The sequence below is a fragment of the Bubalus kerabau genome, chromosome 3 (genome assembly GCF_029407905.1).
Source record: "Bubalus kerabau isolate K-KA32 ecotype Philippines breed swamp buffalo chromosome 3, PCC_UOA_SB_1v2, whole genome shotgun sequence".
Taxonomy (NCBI): domain Eukaryota; kingdom Metazoa; phylum Chordata; class Mammalia; order Artiodactyla; family Bovidae; genus Bubalus; species Bubalus kerabau.
This window is the reverse complement of record NC_073626.1, coordinates 181,341,889-181,357,966: the sequence shown is the minus strand read 5'-3', so window position 1 is coordinate 181,357,966 and position 16,078 is coordinate 181,341,889. Positions and strand designations below refer to the sequence as shown.

General features: G+C 48.1%; 1 protein-coding gene across 1 annotated transcript in view; it reads left to right on the top strand.

The window, feature by feature from the left end:
• The first annotated feature begins 1,831 nt into the window (after positions 1 to 1,831).
• MAN1C1 (mannosidase alpha class 1C member 1) overlaps positions 1,832 to 16,078 on the top strand; it is a 151,310-nt gene continuing 137,063 nt past the window's right edge. Inside the window, exon 1 of the mRNA XM_055574083.1 lies at positions 1,832 to 2,548. Coding sequence (XP_055430058.1) covers positions 2,009 to 2,548 — 540 coding nt within the window. The 5' untranslated portion in view covers positions 1,832 to 2,008. The remainder of the gene's footprint in view (positions 2,549 to 16,078) is intronic.

Genomic DNA, 16,078 nt, shown 5'->3' with positions numbered 1-16,078 from the left:
CGTGTCACATGATGTGTGTGGTCTTCTACGCAGACGACCAAGGTTCTTTCTCCCTTGCCCTACACTCCGCTGCGGTTAGCGTCTCTCCCTGCCCCACCCAGGGGCCCCGGCCTGGTTTCGGGCCATAGGAAAAGGAAGGCAGAGTTGTGGTCTGCCGGTGCGGGGGCGGGGGGGAGGGGGGGGCGTCCGGTGGAAACCCTGCCTGAACCCAGCCCAACCGTGGCCTCAGCTCCCTGGCCGGGGGCTTCAGCCAGCCCTTCCTCACAGCCGGCCACAGCAGCACCTCCACGGCTCCCGCGGAAGCTCTGGGACCCCCGGGCAAGCTCCCGGCTCCCTGCCAATTCTGGACTGGCACTGAGGGGGTGAGTGAGGTTACCGAACGGCCGCCAGGGTCCTAGCAGACCGGCTGGGTCCCCTGCCTGCTCCAGGGGACCAACAACCTGAGCCGCGCGGGTGGGGGCAAGAAGCGGGGCGGAGGTGGGGGGGGTGTCTCGGTCGCTCACAGTCCGGCGAATGCTGGGCACTAACCAATGGGGGACCGCAGCCCAACAGGGATCCCTGCGAGGCAGCCAATGACCTCGCGCCGCTCTCCACCCCCCCGCCCTCGCCAACCCCGCGCAGCTGGACCATTGGTGCTGGTGGGCTGGGGGGGGCGTGTGCGCGGCGGCGGCGGCCCTTGGAGGGAGGGGGCGTGGCTTGGAGTCCCGGGCCCTCTCCTGGACTCGGGCTTAGGCCCCTGCACACTCCCCACCCCGGGTCGCCAGGCCAACTGGCCCGGCTGCGGCGCCGCGGCGGCGGTGGAAGGCGAGGCGCGCGCAGTGGGCGTGGCCCGAGGGCGTGGCCCGGCGGGAGGCGGGGCCGCGGGCGCTGCCTCCGTGAAAGCCCGAGCTGCTGCGGCGGCGGCGGCGGCGGGGGCGTCCGGACGGTGTGTGCGCGCGTGTTGGGGCGCAGGCTCGGCGGCGGCGGCGGCGGCGGCGGCTCAGTCTGCGGCGGCGGCGGCGGCCCGTCTGGAGCGGCCGCGGCGAGGAAGCCAGCTGCAGCGGGGAAGGCGCAGCCGGGACTGCGCGCTCCGCGGAGCCGGCGGGCACCGAGAACAGGTGATCCCAGCGGGAACCCGGAGCCCTACCGAGAGTTGGAGGGGCGGGAGCCCGCACTCCCCCCGCCCCATCCCCAGCGCAGCTGCAGCCGCCCCCGCCGCGGCTGGTCGCGAACGGCACTACGCCCCGGACCCGGCTCAGGCATCCCTCCGCTCCCGGGAGCCCCCCCCGCCCCTGCCTCGCCTGGCTCAGAAGTGCCTGACCACCACCACCCCCAGCTCCCCGGCGCCCGCCCCGCGGCGGAGCAAAGTTGTGGACGTGTCCCGATAGCCAAAGCCCCCAGCGCTGTCGCCACCCGGCCGCTCCAGCGCTCTCTCGGAGCGCCACTGACAGCCCGGCCGCGTCGCCCCCCCGCCCCCGGGAGTCGACCCCTTCGGGAAACTGCTTCTGAGGCTCAAACTTTGGCCCGGGGTGGTTGGGGGTTGCTGAGGGCGGCTCAGCTCGGGGACGAGGCCTGCGGGCGCCCCTCCTCGTGGACAAGCCTGGGCGCCTCGGACGGCATGTGACGGGCTCCGGCGGCGGCCGCAGCGCGGGAAGGGGCGCGGGCCCCGCGGACTCCGGCCGCGGCGAGGAGGGGCGGCGCGGCGGCCGGAGGGAAGGCTGCGGTGCGCGGTCGACCCTCGCGGGCCCGGGCCCCGAGCCTTCCTGCCTCGCTCGCCCGGGCCCCGCCGAGGCCGCCGCCGCCGCCGCCGCCGCTCCCCCTGTCCCGGCGCGGGAGGACTCTCTCCAAACTCCCTAAACTCCGGGAACAAGCCCCCCGAAAGGGCGAAACTCTCAGGGACCCCCACCCCGGGCGGCGCGCCCTCGACGAACTCCGCTCGCCGAGCCCAGCTGCTGACAAGTGCCTGGACTCCAAAGATCTCAGGAGCTCGGCCGGAGCTGAGCGTGCCCCAGGCCCGTGCCCGGTCAAGATGCTCGTGAGGAAAGTGCCCGGCTTCGTCCCGGCTTCCCCGTGGGGGCTGCGGCTGCCGCAGAAGTTCGTCTTCCTCCTCTTCCTCTCCGGCCTGGTCACCCTGTGCTTCGGGGCCCTGTTCCTGCTGCCCAACTCCTCTCGCCTCAAGCGCCTCTTCCTGGCCCCTCGGACCCAGCAGCCCGGCCTGGAGGCGGTGGCCCAAGTCGCCAGCCACCCGAGGGCCCGCGGACAGGAGTCGCCTCCCAACCCGGCCCCTGCGGCTCCAGCCCCGGGCAAGGATGACCCCGGCAGCCAAGCTAGTTCTCGGCGCAGAAAAGGGTGGCTGCGCCGCACGCACCCCACCGGACCCCGAGAGGAGGCCACGGCGGCCCGGGGCGGCGGCGCCACGGCCCTCAGACCCCAGGAGGGGAGCGTTCCCTCTGGCTTTGACTTCAAGGCATTCCGGAGCCGCCTCCGCCACCCGGTCCTGGGGACTAGGGCCGACAGGAGTAAGGAGCCCCAGAGCCTAGTTCATACCCAGCGGGAGAAAATCAAGGAGGTAAGGACTCTCCTCCTCCTTCCACAGAATATTTTACAAGAAGGCTCTTGTGCTTCCATCCATCCTCGCTCACCCCCAGTCACTCCCCGGCTCCCTGACCTGTTCGAGGCCCTCCTCCCAAACTTCCCACCTTCACTCCTTCCTGCACACTTTTCCAGTGCTGGGTTCAGTTAACCATCCACCTTCCTGATAGATGGTAGCTAAAGCCCTAGACCAACTTTCCCTCACCCCCAGATTCTGGTCTTTTCAGTCTAGTCCTGAGCCCAGGTGGGCCTTGCTCCCTCCCTTTTGGAGATGCTAATAAGATTTCTGTGGAGTTGCTGCATGCATGCATGCATGCATGCGTGCTCAGTCGCTTCAGGCGTCAACACTTTGCGACCTCATGGACTGTAGCCCACTAGGCTCCTCTGTCCAGGGGCACCTCGAGGCAAGAATACGGGAGTGGGGTTCATTAATGGGCACCCTTTCTGTTCTTAGGGGCCAAGGGCCATGTTCTTTCTCACTGTGAATCCTTAAGTCATGACATCTAAATCCCTTTAGGATCTGCTACCTGGAAATCCAGAATTTGGGGGATACTTGATGTCCTTGCAAGTATTTTGTAATCTAGCCAGCAACCCACAAGCCAGAAGATGTCCTACATTCTTACTAACTGTTTCTATTGAGCTTTGGAACAATTGTACATAATTGCATGTGATACAAGGAGCAGTGATCAATAAGGTAGTGGTAATGATACAGAAGCTCTGAGGTTATTGGCTTAATGAAGCAGGTCTTGGACTGGTTTCCTGTAGGGATTGTACCAGAGAGGGGTTAGATAGATCACTTTGAGTCTGAATCTGAGTCCTAGTTTAACACGCCAAAAGCAAATGCAGCCTCACCATGGATGGCTTGGAAACAGTTGCCAAGCCGCCACTGATAACTAAATGTTCCGCTCAACCACTGTTAGAGCTGCCTGCTGTTGGAGCCGCCTGTGTGAGGATTTGCCCAGCACTGCGGAGGGGGCTGCAGTGACACCCCTGGACCACGAGGGGGCTGTGGGCAAGCAGTGGGCCAGGGTCTCCTCCCTAGAATCAAGAAGATCTTCCTCTGTCCCCGTGGACCCAGAAGGAAAGGACTGCTTCTATCTGGACCTCTTGGTTTGCTGCAGAGCAGTCAGCAAGTCTGCTCTGATTTCCAGGGAGAGCAGGCAGCAAGGGTCAGGACCTGCCCTGCCAAGACCTGCTCAGAGCCAGCTGAGAGCTGAGCTGCCCTCCTCCCCTTGTCCAGTCCACCCCTCTCTCCCAGCACCCACCTCTCCCCTAGTTATCTCTGCTGCTGTTACTCAGCTTTCTATGCTAAGCCCTGTGGAGACTCTATCTTACTGAATAACTAGCAATCGCTGGACATTTTGTGATGTCAGGATCGGAAATCACAAAGAGGAGTCCTTGTTTCTTGTGTGCAAGTGTGCGCTGTCAGTTTCCAAATCCTTACGGAAATCCCAAAGGTTAACTGAAGCTTAGAACTTGCAGTAGCTAAGAAAGGGGCATCATTTCTCCCCCATTGGTTAAGGAGCTGTGTTGTTGAATACTCACCTGAACCACTCCAGCTCCCTTTCCTGAAACTGCCTCTGAGCACATTAACCCTTTCAGACCTCCTCGGAAGGCAGTGACTCCCAGTGAAATCACGTATAAAGTGCATGCATGTGGTTTTTCATGGGGTGTGGAGCTGCCATTAGATTTTCCAAAAGATCCCCCAAAGGATTAGGAATTAACTACTGTCCTCTTTGGAAGCAGTTCGTTCTGCATTTGCATCTAAGACTGTGACCCATTTCTGAAAGCCTGTGGTTGGGAGCCGTGGTAGGAAGAGTGGGCTGGTCAGTGGGGAACCAAGTTCTGCCCCTCTATACCAAGAGAACCTCCCTTGAGGGCAGAGGCTGTGGGCAGTGACTTGCTGCAGTGGCTGGGGATGGTGGGAGGTATAGAGATTCTGCTTTGCCAGTGAGTATAAAGGAACACAATGGGTGGAGGTCTGTGTCAGTTGCCAGGGGTCTGGATCTTTCTGTCTGGTGTCTCTGTACACCCCTGGTAGTAGATAGAACCCTGCTTGTCTGTACCTTTGGTTGTTCAGTGAACCCTCTCTTACAGTCTTGAAGACCGTAAGCTCCTCAGAATGGAGGGGACAGGGCTACTATATATGCTATTATGTTTTGAAGCCTATTGTCTCTTCACATGTCTTGAGTTTGGACCCCTCCCTTTCCCACCTCCCCAAATAACCACCCCCCCCCAAAATGTGGGCAGTGTCTGGTTTAGCTGTTAACACAGAGTTAACTTCCCTGGTGTCCCACCTGATGAGGAATGCGTTTGACTGTTGCTGGAGGATGTCTTTATTTCCTTCTCATTTAAATTTCTATCTGTGCCAAGCCCAGGGGTAGATCATTTTAGACAGGTGCCTGTTTTCAGAAAAGGGACTGCTGCTTTCCTCTCTGGCTTGTTTATTTCCAGACATGGATTGATTAGACCCCAGGAGCAGAGGGGGAGCTAGCATCAGATAAAAAGGGCTCTGTTCTTATAAGATGAGATTTTTAAAGCAAAAGTAAGCATCAGGAGCGATTCAGAGAGGGTGATAAATGAGAGTGAATGACGACTGGACACTCAGGCTCTAGATCAACGAAGTATACTTACGAACATTCTAGTGTGAGAGATGGACATGGACACAAGGTCTTTGCTGATAAGATGAGTTGAGGCTGCCTGTTCTGGTTGTTCACACATCAGGAAACCATCTGTCACTGGAACCAATGATTTCTCCTCACTTGTAATTTTGGAACCTTGGAGGAGGCAGTGTGGTGAAAAGGGGAACCCAGAGAACATGGATTCAAGTGTCCGCTCAATCATCAGCTGTCTGACTTTGGACAAGCCACTTCCTCTCCTTCCTGGACCTTGTTTTTCCTCCTGTAAAGTGGGATGAGAGAGAGGGAAAGAGATTGGTTACATAAACGCTTGCTTCCAGACCCGGCCCCTAAGTAGACTGCCAGTCTGGCCAGGGACTCCTTAGCAGTTGGGCTTTTCCCAGCCCTGTTTTCAGCATGTCTCAGTTCCTTGAAGTTAGGGACAGTGTTGTGCCCTTGTTGATGATGGTCATGTGTTCACTGTTGTATCCCTAGCACCACATAGCTAAGTATTCCTGTCACATGTATTGAACTTTAGAGATGGGACTGAACAGTGACAGAGCCTCATCTTGGGCTCATCTTGGAGAGTAAAGGGGTCGGTAAGAATGAGAAACGGCTTACTGACTGCCTTCCCTTACAGATCTGATGATAATGTAGGAAATTATTGTTATAATTATGTTAGGGTCATAGGTAGGCTGCTATTGAAGTTCAATAGACCTTTCTCACATATGACAAGAATTGATGCTTTTGAACTGCGGTGTTGAAGAAGACTCTTGAGAGTCCCTTGGACTGCAAGGAAATCCAACCAGTCCCTCCTAAAGGAAATCAGTCCTGAATATTCATTGGAAGGACTGATGCTGAAGCTCCAATACTTCAGCCTCCTGATGCAAAGAGCTGACTCTGATGCTGGGAAAGATTGAAGGCAGAAGGAGAAGGGGACGACAGAGAATGAGATGGTTGGATGGCATCACCAACTCAGTGGACATGAGTTTGAGTAGGCTCCAGGACTTGGTGATGGACAGGGAAGCCTGGCATGCTGCAGTCCATGGGGTCGCAAAGAATCAGACACGACTGAGCGACTGGACTGAACTGAACACATGACAAGGGTTGGGAGCGAATAGCTTGCCAGGCTTGCATCCCAATGAAAGGTTTCAGACAGTGTTGGGTCCTACTAATGATGGCTGGTTGCTAATCTAAAGAACCTCAATTGTCCCTTCTGGTGAAGGGGGCTTTTGTTATAGGGAATTGGTCAGTGAGAGTGGGGCACCCATATAAAAAATGTGCATTTCTGCACCACTGTATGTGACAGTCTTCTTGGGTGTCCAGCCTGGGTTCAGGCCCTAGCCAAGCCATCAACCCTGACCTCAGGTGAAAATTTCTGTTTGTCATTGGGCCTCAGTTTTCACAGTAAAATGAAGGGATTGGCATTTAGGGAAGTCTTCTCTCCCATCTGTTCCCACTTGCTTTATTTATGGATCTGCCCAAGCACCTAGGATAGGGTCTGACACTTCACTGGAGCCCAGATACTTGAATGAGTGGCTGCAGTATAACTAACAGTTAAGGTTGCTGGTGGCAGAGGCCAGGTCTTCTTCCTGAGGGTACCTGGAATTCCAGGAGTTGCAGAGCAGAGACCACAGCAAGGTTTGGGGGCTCAGCAGCTCTGTGACCCAAGAAGCCTTTTAGAAGTTGCAGTAATTTTCTAAGTGCAACTTGAAGGGACTGGGGAGGGGGCAGCCATGAGTAAAATCTTTCATGCCTGGATAGCAGGCATCTGGAAGATGCCCGAGTTACCTTGGAGTCCTGAGACTTGGCAGAGAGTGCCCCAGCTCTTGGCCTTCCATGCCTGCTGTCTTAAGCCTCCAGGACATTGCTGGTTATGATGTGTGACTATGTCCAGATAAGTCATCTTGGCAAATGATCTTTGCTCCCCACTAATGGGCTGGTTTGTTAGTCACATGTGGTTTCTCTATATATCTGATTCATCACTGCTAGTCTCAGGGACAGGTAGGAAAATTAAAAGGTTTTGTGTTCTTTGTAGCATGTGAATCTGAGCCTGTGAGATGTTCAGGATAATTAATATTAGGAACATCTTCAGATTTAAATAGCTTTCCTTCGAAGAGCTCTGTTTGAGTTGAAAATCCACCGAAGATTTTTACCCGCTTGTCCTTCAGTTTCTCTCCTGATGTATATTCTGCTCTATGGTACATTTAATATAGACAAGAAGACTGGCCAATAAGAACTGGACAGTTCCCTTGGGAGACCCTCACATTGTATGCCCAGTCACACACTTCATCCTTTTTAAGTGCTGCTTAGAACTAAGAGGACTGACGTAGAGCAAAGCTCAGACCTTGTCCCCACCGGGTCTACAACTTAACAACCGCAGGTTGGGTGGGTCTCTACTTTCGTTGTGAGCTGCACCATTGATCTGGAGACTTGGTGCAGGCGTTCTGGGAGCAGTCATTTCTTGGGCCTCTCATCTTTAACTCTGTCCTTAGTGTTAGGTTTAGAAACACATAGTGCAATGACTTTTAAAAGTCAGCTGCTTATTTCACACTGTTGTTAGCAGGGGGGGCAAGAATATAGATTCCCTGCAGTTTTCAGAGTGACTGATTTACATCCGAGCTCAAGAAATGCCTTTTCTCTAGCTCTCCCCGAAGACTGATCCATTACTCTACCAAAAATAAATATTGTGATATATATCACGCATAGTTTGCTCAAAGGGACTTACATCTTTTCTCTTATTGAAAAAAATAAATCAGGCTCACAGATTGGAAAGCCCCATGCAGGGAAGCTATTTGGTAATCTAGGTGGGCAACCGGCCTATGGGTACTGCCTCTGGCGTGGGGAAGGTGATTGCCTCTGCATCCTAAGTCGAATCTGCACCAAGAGAGGTGGCGAGGGCTTCAGGAAATTCTCTCCCTGCCTTGCTTTCATTGGCCAAGTCAGGAAAGCTTTCACAAGAGCGTGATGGACAGGATACAAGAGAGAGTGGTGGGCACTTTAAAAGATGTGCCATACATGGAGCAGGCTTCCCTGATAGCTCAGCTGGTAAAGAATCTGCCTGCAATGCAGGAGACCCCGGTTTGATTTCTGGATCGGGCAGATCCCCTGGAGAAGGGATAGGCTACCCACTCCAGTTTTCTGGCCTGGAGAATTCCATGGACTGTATTGTCCATGGGGTCGCAAAGAGTCTGACACGACTGAGTGACTTTCACATACATGGAGCAGGAATGAGTGTCCTGAACCAAGAATGATTATTATTCCAGTTCTGTACAACTGCAGCCCCAAAAAGACCAGGCTCATTGAAACAACAAGCTCTGGTTCTTCATTTTCCACTGTCTCAGCCCCAAGGTCTTATGAACCAGTGCTTGCATACTCTGGGGGAAAAAACAGATTTTTTTTTTTAAGCTCTGAATTCTCATGGCACACGATGGTAAGGAAAAGAAACTGGAGATTCCTTAAGAAGTTCTGAGGACCCAAGGATCCAAGTCCCCCTTCCCTCCTTCACCCCCACTCAGCTCCAGTGGCTGGTTAATAGCCAAGGCAGTATGGTTTTGGTTCTCTTAAACGCAGGGTGTGGCTGAGATAGCTGGAAGTCAGGCCTACCTTTTGGTTTCTCCATCCCCAAAGAAAACTGAAACCATGGAGACCACAGCTATAGGCTGTGGCCCAGTGTGGTGGCCCAGCTGTACATGTTTCTTCCCTTGAGAAGGCTGTTTTCTAAGATCTGGGTTGAGGTCTCCCCACACTTGACAGGCAGGTGGTCAGAAGAGCCCTTATTCACAAGAGAGTCTATATATGTCTCTTAACTCTGAATTTTCATTAATTAAAAGCTGAGGCTAGGGCGGTTGTCCATCTGTTTTAGTGCAGTATTGCAGTGGTACAGAAGAAACTTGGGCATACTGATTAGTGTCCTTAACTGATAAGCAATAATTATGCTTTTCCCTGGCATGCTCTGGGAGTCAGCTGCTCTATAGATGAAACTTCTAGGTAAATAGCTTTCACTGAATAACAACCATTTTCAGTGGCTGATAGATTTTTCTCCCCTCATTTCACCTCTACTGTGACTTGGGGGTCACCATAAAATCCACAGTGCAATACAGCACATCCCATTAGGCCCTGATGAATCATTTAGGTAAGACTGTTGGTCTCTCACTGCCTTATTTTTTTTTTACAACAACCCTGTGAAGGAGGTGGTGGTGGTGGTGGTTTAGTTGCTAAGTCATGTCTGACTCTTTACAGTCTCATGGACTGAAGCACACCAGGCTCTTCTGTCCTCTACTGTCTCCTGGAGTTTGCTAAGATTCATGTCCATTGAGTCAGTGGTGCTATATAACCGTCCTATCCTCTGCCGTCCCATTTTCCTTTTGCCTTCAATCTTTCCCAGAATCAGGGTCTTTTCCAATGAGTCAGTTCTTCACATCAGGTGGCCAAAGTGTTGGCGCTTCAGCAACAGTCCTTCCAAAGAATCAGGGTTGATTTCCTCTAGGATGGACTGGTTGGATCTCCTTGCAGTCCAAGGGATTCTCAAGAGTCTTCTCCAACACGACAGTTCAAAAGCATCAACTCTTGAGTGCTCAACCTTCTTTATGGCCCAACTCTCACGTCCATACATGACTACTGAAAAAACCATAGCTTTGCCTCTACAGACCTTTGTTGGCAAAGTGATGTCTCTACTTTTTAATATGCTGTCTAGGTTTGTCATAGCTTTCCTTCCAAGGAGCAAGCATTTTTCACTTTCATGGCTGCAGTCACTGTCTGCAGTGATTTTGGCCAAGGAAACTAGTTATTTATTTAAGTGTAACTTACATATAGGCAAATGCACGGATCTTAAATATACAGTTTGCTAAATTTTAACAACTGCAGAAAACCGTGTAGACCACACCCCTAGGAAGATATAGAACATTTCCATCACCCAGACAGTTCCATCTGCTCCTTCTCAGTCAGTCCCCCATCATCCATACCCAAACCCTGTTTTGATTTGTTGCCAGAGATTAGCCTCACCTGTTCTAGAACTTCAACTAAATGGAGTAGTACAATTTATGCCATTCTGTGCAAAACTTTATTTCACCGAGGCTAATGCTTCTGAAACTCATTCATGTTGTGTGTAGCAGTATTTCGTTTCTTTTTGCTGAGATGTATTTCACTGTATGAATATCCCACGATTTGTTTATTCATTCACATGTGGTTGGACCTTTGGTTGTTTCCAGTGTTTGGCTATTATGAATAAAGCTGTTACGAACATTTTATGCACAAGTCTTTATGTAGGTATATTTTCATTTCTTTTGTGTCAACATCTAGGAATATTGTTGCTGGCTCACAGAGTAAATGTTTGTTTAACTTTGTAGGGAAGTGGAAACACTTTTCCCAAATAGTCAGACCGTTAAATACTCCCACCAGCAGTGTGTGAGAGTTCTGCATCGTCGCCTACACTTGCTATTGTCCACCTTTTTTGGTTTAGCCATTCTATTTGATGTATAGTACTGAGCGCCAAAGAATTGATGCTTTTGAACTGTGGTGTTGGAGAAGACTCTTGAGAGTCCCTTGGACAGCAAGGAGATCCAACCAGTCCATTCTGAAGGAGATCAGTCCTGGGTGTTCATTGGAAGGACTGATGCTGAAGCTGAAACTCCAATACTTTGGCCACCTCACGCGAAGAGTTGACTCATTGGAAAAGACTCTATGCTGGGAAGAATTGGGGGCAGGAGGAAAAGGGGACGACGGAGGATGAGATGGCTGGATGGCATCACTGACTTGATGGACATAAGTTTGGGTAAACTCTGGGAGTTGGTGATGGACAGGGAGGCCTGGCGTGCTGCGATTCATGGTCGGAAAGAGTCGGACATGACTGAGCAACTGAACTGAACTGAATATTAAGTTGAGGTTTTAGTTTTCATTTTCCTGTTAGCCATTGTTATTGAATATCTTTTCATATGTTTATCTGCCATTTCTTTATCTTCCTTTTAAGGGTATGTTTGGATCTTTTGCCCCACCCCCCTTAAAATTTTTTTTAAAATTTGTATTATTTATCATCTTCTTATTCTAGAAATCCTTTGCATATTCTGGATATATGTCATTTGTCAGATATATATATGCATGGGCTTCCCAGGTGGCTCAGCAGTAAAGAATCCACCTGCCAATGCAGGAGATATAAGTTTGATACCTGGGTCAGGAAGATACCCTGGAAAAGGAAATAGCAACCCACTCCAGTATTTTTGCCTGGGAAATCCCATGGCCAGAGGAGCCTGGTGGACTACAGTCCATGAGTTTGCAAAAGAATCAGACGTGACCAAGTGGCTGAGCAATAACACATATTCCTATATTCATCCTCTATGATTTATTTTTTAATTTTCTTAATATGTCATTCAGAGAGCAGAAGTTTTAAATTTTGATGAAATCTGGTGTATCAATGTTTTCTTTTATGGTAGTACTCTTGTGTAGATTAAAAATTTTATTTTGTTTACCCAAAGGTCATGAAGATAGTCTCCTTTTAATTCTAGCAGCTTGGTCATTTTAGTTTTTACATTTGGGTCTTTCCTATACTTCAAATTAACTTTTGTATATGGTTGAGGTTCTTTATTTCCATTTGAATGTCTAGTTGTTTAGTGCCATTTGTTGAAAAAGCTTTCTTTTCCCCTTGGAATTGCTTTGATACCTTGTTGGAGTAATTTATCATATGTATGTGGTTCTGTTTCTGGACTCTTCTGTTCTATTGATTTGTCTTTATGCCAGTTTATACTGTCTTTTTTTGAGTGTGATTGGCTTTAAGCAAACCATCTTGCTGTTTGTTTCCTGGAATTTTTTTGGCTTTTTTTTTTCCAAGTTTTTTTTTTTAATTGAAATATAGTTGATTTACAGTGCTGCATTAATTTCAGTTGTACAGCAAAGTGATTCAGTTTTTTATATATCTTCATTTTCAGTTTATTTTCTATTACAGATTTTTATATTTTATATTGAATATAGTTCCCTGCGCTATAGAGCAGGTCCTTGTTGTCAGTTCACACTATACTGATGCTGGAGCTCTATAGTAGGTCTTAAAAACAGGTAGTGTGATTTCTCCATCTTTGAACTTTTTTTTTTTAATGGCTTCAGTTACTATAAGTCCTTTACATTTCTCTACATTTGAGAATAAGTACACCCATTTCTATGAAAAATCATGCTGGGATTTTTATTGGATTTGCCTTGAACCTATAAATCAAATTCCTCTGAACATTTTTTTTAAGTGTAGGTCTACTGTTGACTGATTCTTACAGCTTTTGTTTTCTGAAAATGCCTCTATTTGCCCTCCTCTTAAAAGAATATATTTGTTGGATATAAAATTTTAAGTTGATCCCCTCCACGCCGACCACCCTTTCTTTATATGAACCAACCATTGTCTTGTAACTTGTATTGCTTCTGATGAAAGATCAGAGTATATTCCCCTGTGTATAATGTCTTTCTCTTCCCTTTGGATCCTGTTAAGATTTTCTCTTTAAGTCATCTGACGACATACCTAAATGTGGATGTAATTGTGTATCCTTCTTGGGGTTTGTTGAGCTTCTTGTGTCTATGGGTTGATATTTTTATCAAGTTAGAAAAAAATTTGGCCCTTAGGTCTTCAATATTTTTCCTACCCCAATATACCTCCTTTTGTTTTAGAACTTAACTTACATATAAGTTAAATTGTTTGATATTTTCCTAGAAGTCACTGAATCTATGCTCATTTTCTTTTCAATCTTTATCTCTGCACTTTGGTGTGGATACTTTATGTTAACCTATCTTCAATTTCATTGAAATTTTCTTCTGTAGTGTCCAATCTGTTGCTAAGCCCACCCAGTGAATTTTTAACTTTCAGATTTTTTTTTAACCTCTCAGTTCAGCTCAGTTGCTCAGTTGTGTCCGCCTCTCTGCGACTGCATAGTCTGCAGCGTGCCAGGCCTCCCTGTCCATCACCGACTCCCGGAGTTTGCTCTAGTTCAACTCCAGTGAGTCGGTGGTGCCGTCCAACCATCTCACCCTCTGTCGTCCCCTTCTCTTCCCGCCTTCAATCTTTCCCAGCAGCAGAGTCTTTTCCAATGAGTCAGCTCTTCGAATCAGATGGCCAAAGTATTAGAGTTTCAGCTTCAACATCAGCCATTTCAATGAACACTCAGGACTGATCTCCTTTAGGATGGACTGGTTGGATCTCCTTGCAGTCCAAGCGACTCTCCAACACCACAGTTCAAAAGCATCAATGCTTCGGCACTCAGCTTTCTTTATAGTCCAACTTTCAAATCCATACATGGATTTGACTACTGGAAAAACCATAGCCTTGACTAGACGGACGTTTGTTGGCAAAGTAATATCTCTGCTTTTTAATATGCAGACATTTTAATGTCTAGGTTGGTCATAGCTTTTCTTCCAAGAAGCAAGTGTCTTTTAATTTCATGGCTGCAGTCACCATCTGCAGTGACTTTGGAGCCCCCCAAAATAAAGTCTGCCACTGTTTCCACTGTTTCCCCATCTATTTGCCATGAAGTGATGGGACCGATGCCATGATCTTAATTTCTGAATGTTGAGCTTTAAACCAACTTTTTCACTCTCCTCTTTCATTTTCATCAAGAGGCTTTTTAGTTCCTCTTCACTTTCTGCCATAAGGGTGGTGTCATCTGCATATCTGAGGTTATTGGTATTTCTCCCAGAAATCTTGATTTCAGCCTGTGCTTCTTCCATCCTAGCGTTTCTCATGATGTACTCTGCATAGAAGTTAAATAAGCAGGGTGACAATATACAGCCTTGACGTTCTCCTTTTCCTATTTGGAACCAGTCTGTCGTTCCATGTTCAGTTCTAACTGTTGCTTCCTGACCTGCATACAGATTTCTCAGGAGGCAGGTCAGGTGGTCTGGTGTTCCCATCCTCTTGAAGAATTTTCCACAGTTTGTTGTGATTTTAACCTCTAGAATTTCCATTTGGACCTTTTTCATTGTTTTGAGCTCTTCAATGTTTCACATGTGTTCACTCATCGTTTTCATCTTGTCCTTTAAATCCTAAGGCACATCTATAATAGCTTTTCAAAAAGTCTTCTTTGTCATTATTGGGTCTATCCCCGTTGACTGTTTTATCTCTTGGTTATGGGTCACATTTTCCTACATCTTCATGTGACTACTGATTGGTAAACATTTTCTGCCAAACACTGTGAATGTACTCTTTTGAGATTCTAGATTCATCTTTTTTTGTTTTTGTTTTTGTTTTAAATCTGCTTTTAAGTAGTTTTTATCCCCTTTTCCTGTTAGGCTGACAGCTGTTAACACTCTGGGCTGTCAAGATGCCTGCTTCTGGCCAGTTTATTCTCTACTCTTCCTATTTTGCTATTTTCTAATCTATAGATGGCTAGGAAGCATTCAATCTATCTTGTTAGCATTATATATGAAGTACAAATAAATAGACCTTGAGTAGGTCTCAGAAGACTCCTGAATGAAGTATATAAACTTGACGTATTTTGGTACAGTTTAGATATTTAAAGATTCTTATTTACTTTTGGTAGTTGGTATGAGATGCATGAAATATAATTTTGTGTTGAAATTATATCCTGAATAAATAGAGTAGTTCTCAAAGGGGTGTCTAATTTCTGGTTGATGTCATCTGAAATTATTTGTGCATTTTTTGCTCATCTGCTTTGAGGTGTTAGAAGAAATACTTGTTGCTATCTGTGACATTCTAGCAGTCTCTATTAGTGTGACTTTCCTCTCAGAATTTTTTAATCTGTCAAATATTTTCTCTAGCCTCTCTACCTTAACTCTAATGATGACGTTTTAGAAACTTGGTTTGTAAATCCCCACATAAAAAAAAGCTATTCGTATAGGCCAAATTGCTGATTATTGATCAGAAGGAAGGTAAATATACATGGCTGAAGGATTTTTACATGGTTGTGGGTCTGATCTCTTATCTCCCCTCATTCAGCAAAGTTCAGTAGGAAATAAATGTAGTGTATTATTGCAAAGGCTATCTTTAATTTCATTCGTCTCATTTGGGGTCGGGCCGGGGGAGTGTTGAATTAAAGTTACAGGTCTCTTATTTAAGATCTCTTTCCTCCACTTTCATTCCTGGAATGAGCTTTTCAGAGGTTAAACCTAAACTTTGCCAAGTAAATGCCGATCTCCTGGAAAGACATTGGCTCCTTTTTTGTTTTTCTGTACTTGTGTTCTTGACCTAAATCAGTGAAACTTCCTCTTTTCCAGCTCTCCCAGAAGCCATTCTCCGTCTGTCACATACTTTACAGAGCTCTGGAGTAGTCTTGGTTTTTAATGATAAGAATCAGTGGGAAAAGAAGATGTAAATTTCTTGCTTTCAGAACTGGACCTTTTAGAGAGCAACCTATAAATATAATCAATTTTCCTGCTTTAGACTATAAGGAAACCTTTTATAGAGAAAGGTTCATGTTTTGACAGAGAAATAGCAGCTCAGTCTAGAGGCTTCTTTAGCAGTTTCAGATAGCAGGTCTTTCAGGGTGTATACTTTCACAGAAGGCAGAGACTTCACACCGATGCAGTCTCAGAGGTGGTCTTGTGTAATAGCGGCCCTGTAATCATGGTAGGAGCTCTGATTATCAATCCTTGAGTAATAAGAATGGTACCAGAGTGGCGTCGGTCCAGATGGGGTTGAGGGAGACAAACAGCCTTAGCCTTTCCTGTGATTAGGCGCTGGATTAGATTAAAGCGTAATCAGATTCTCTGTGATCTGAGTAAAGTGCGCTCAAATTTGGCACCAGTGGGAGCAGTTTGTCAGCCCTGGAATTTGAAGTTTTCTTGCATGTCAGAGAAGAGATTTCTGACTCTCTGCTCCCTGTACCATCCATTGTCTTTAAATTCTCCCCGGAGGAGTTTCCAGGGGACCTGCTTTGAAGGGGAGTAGAGGCTGGACCAGGCTGATA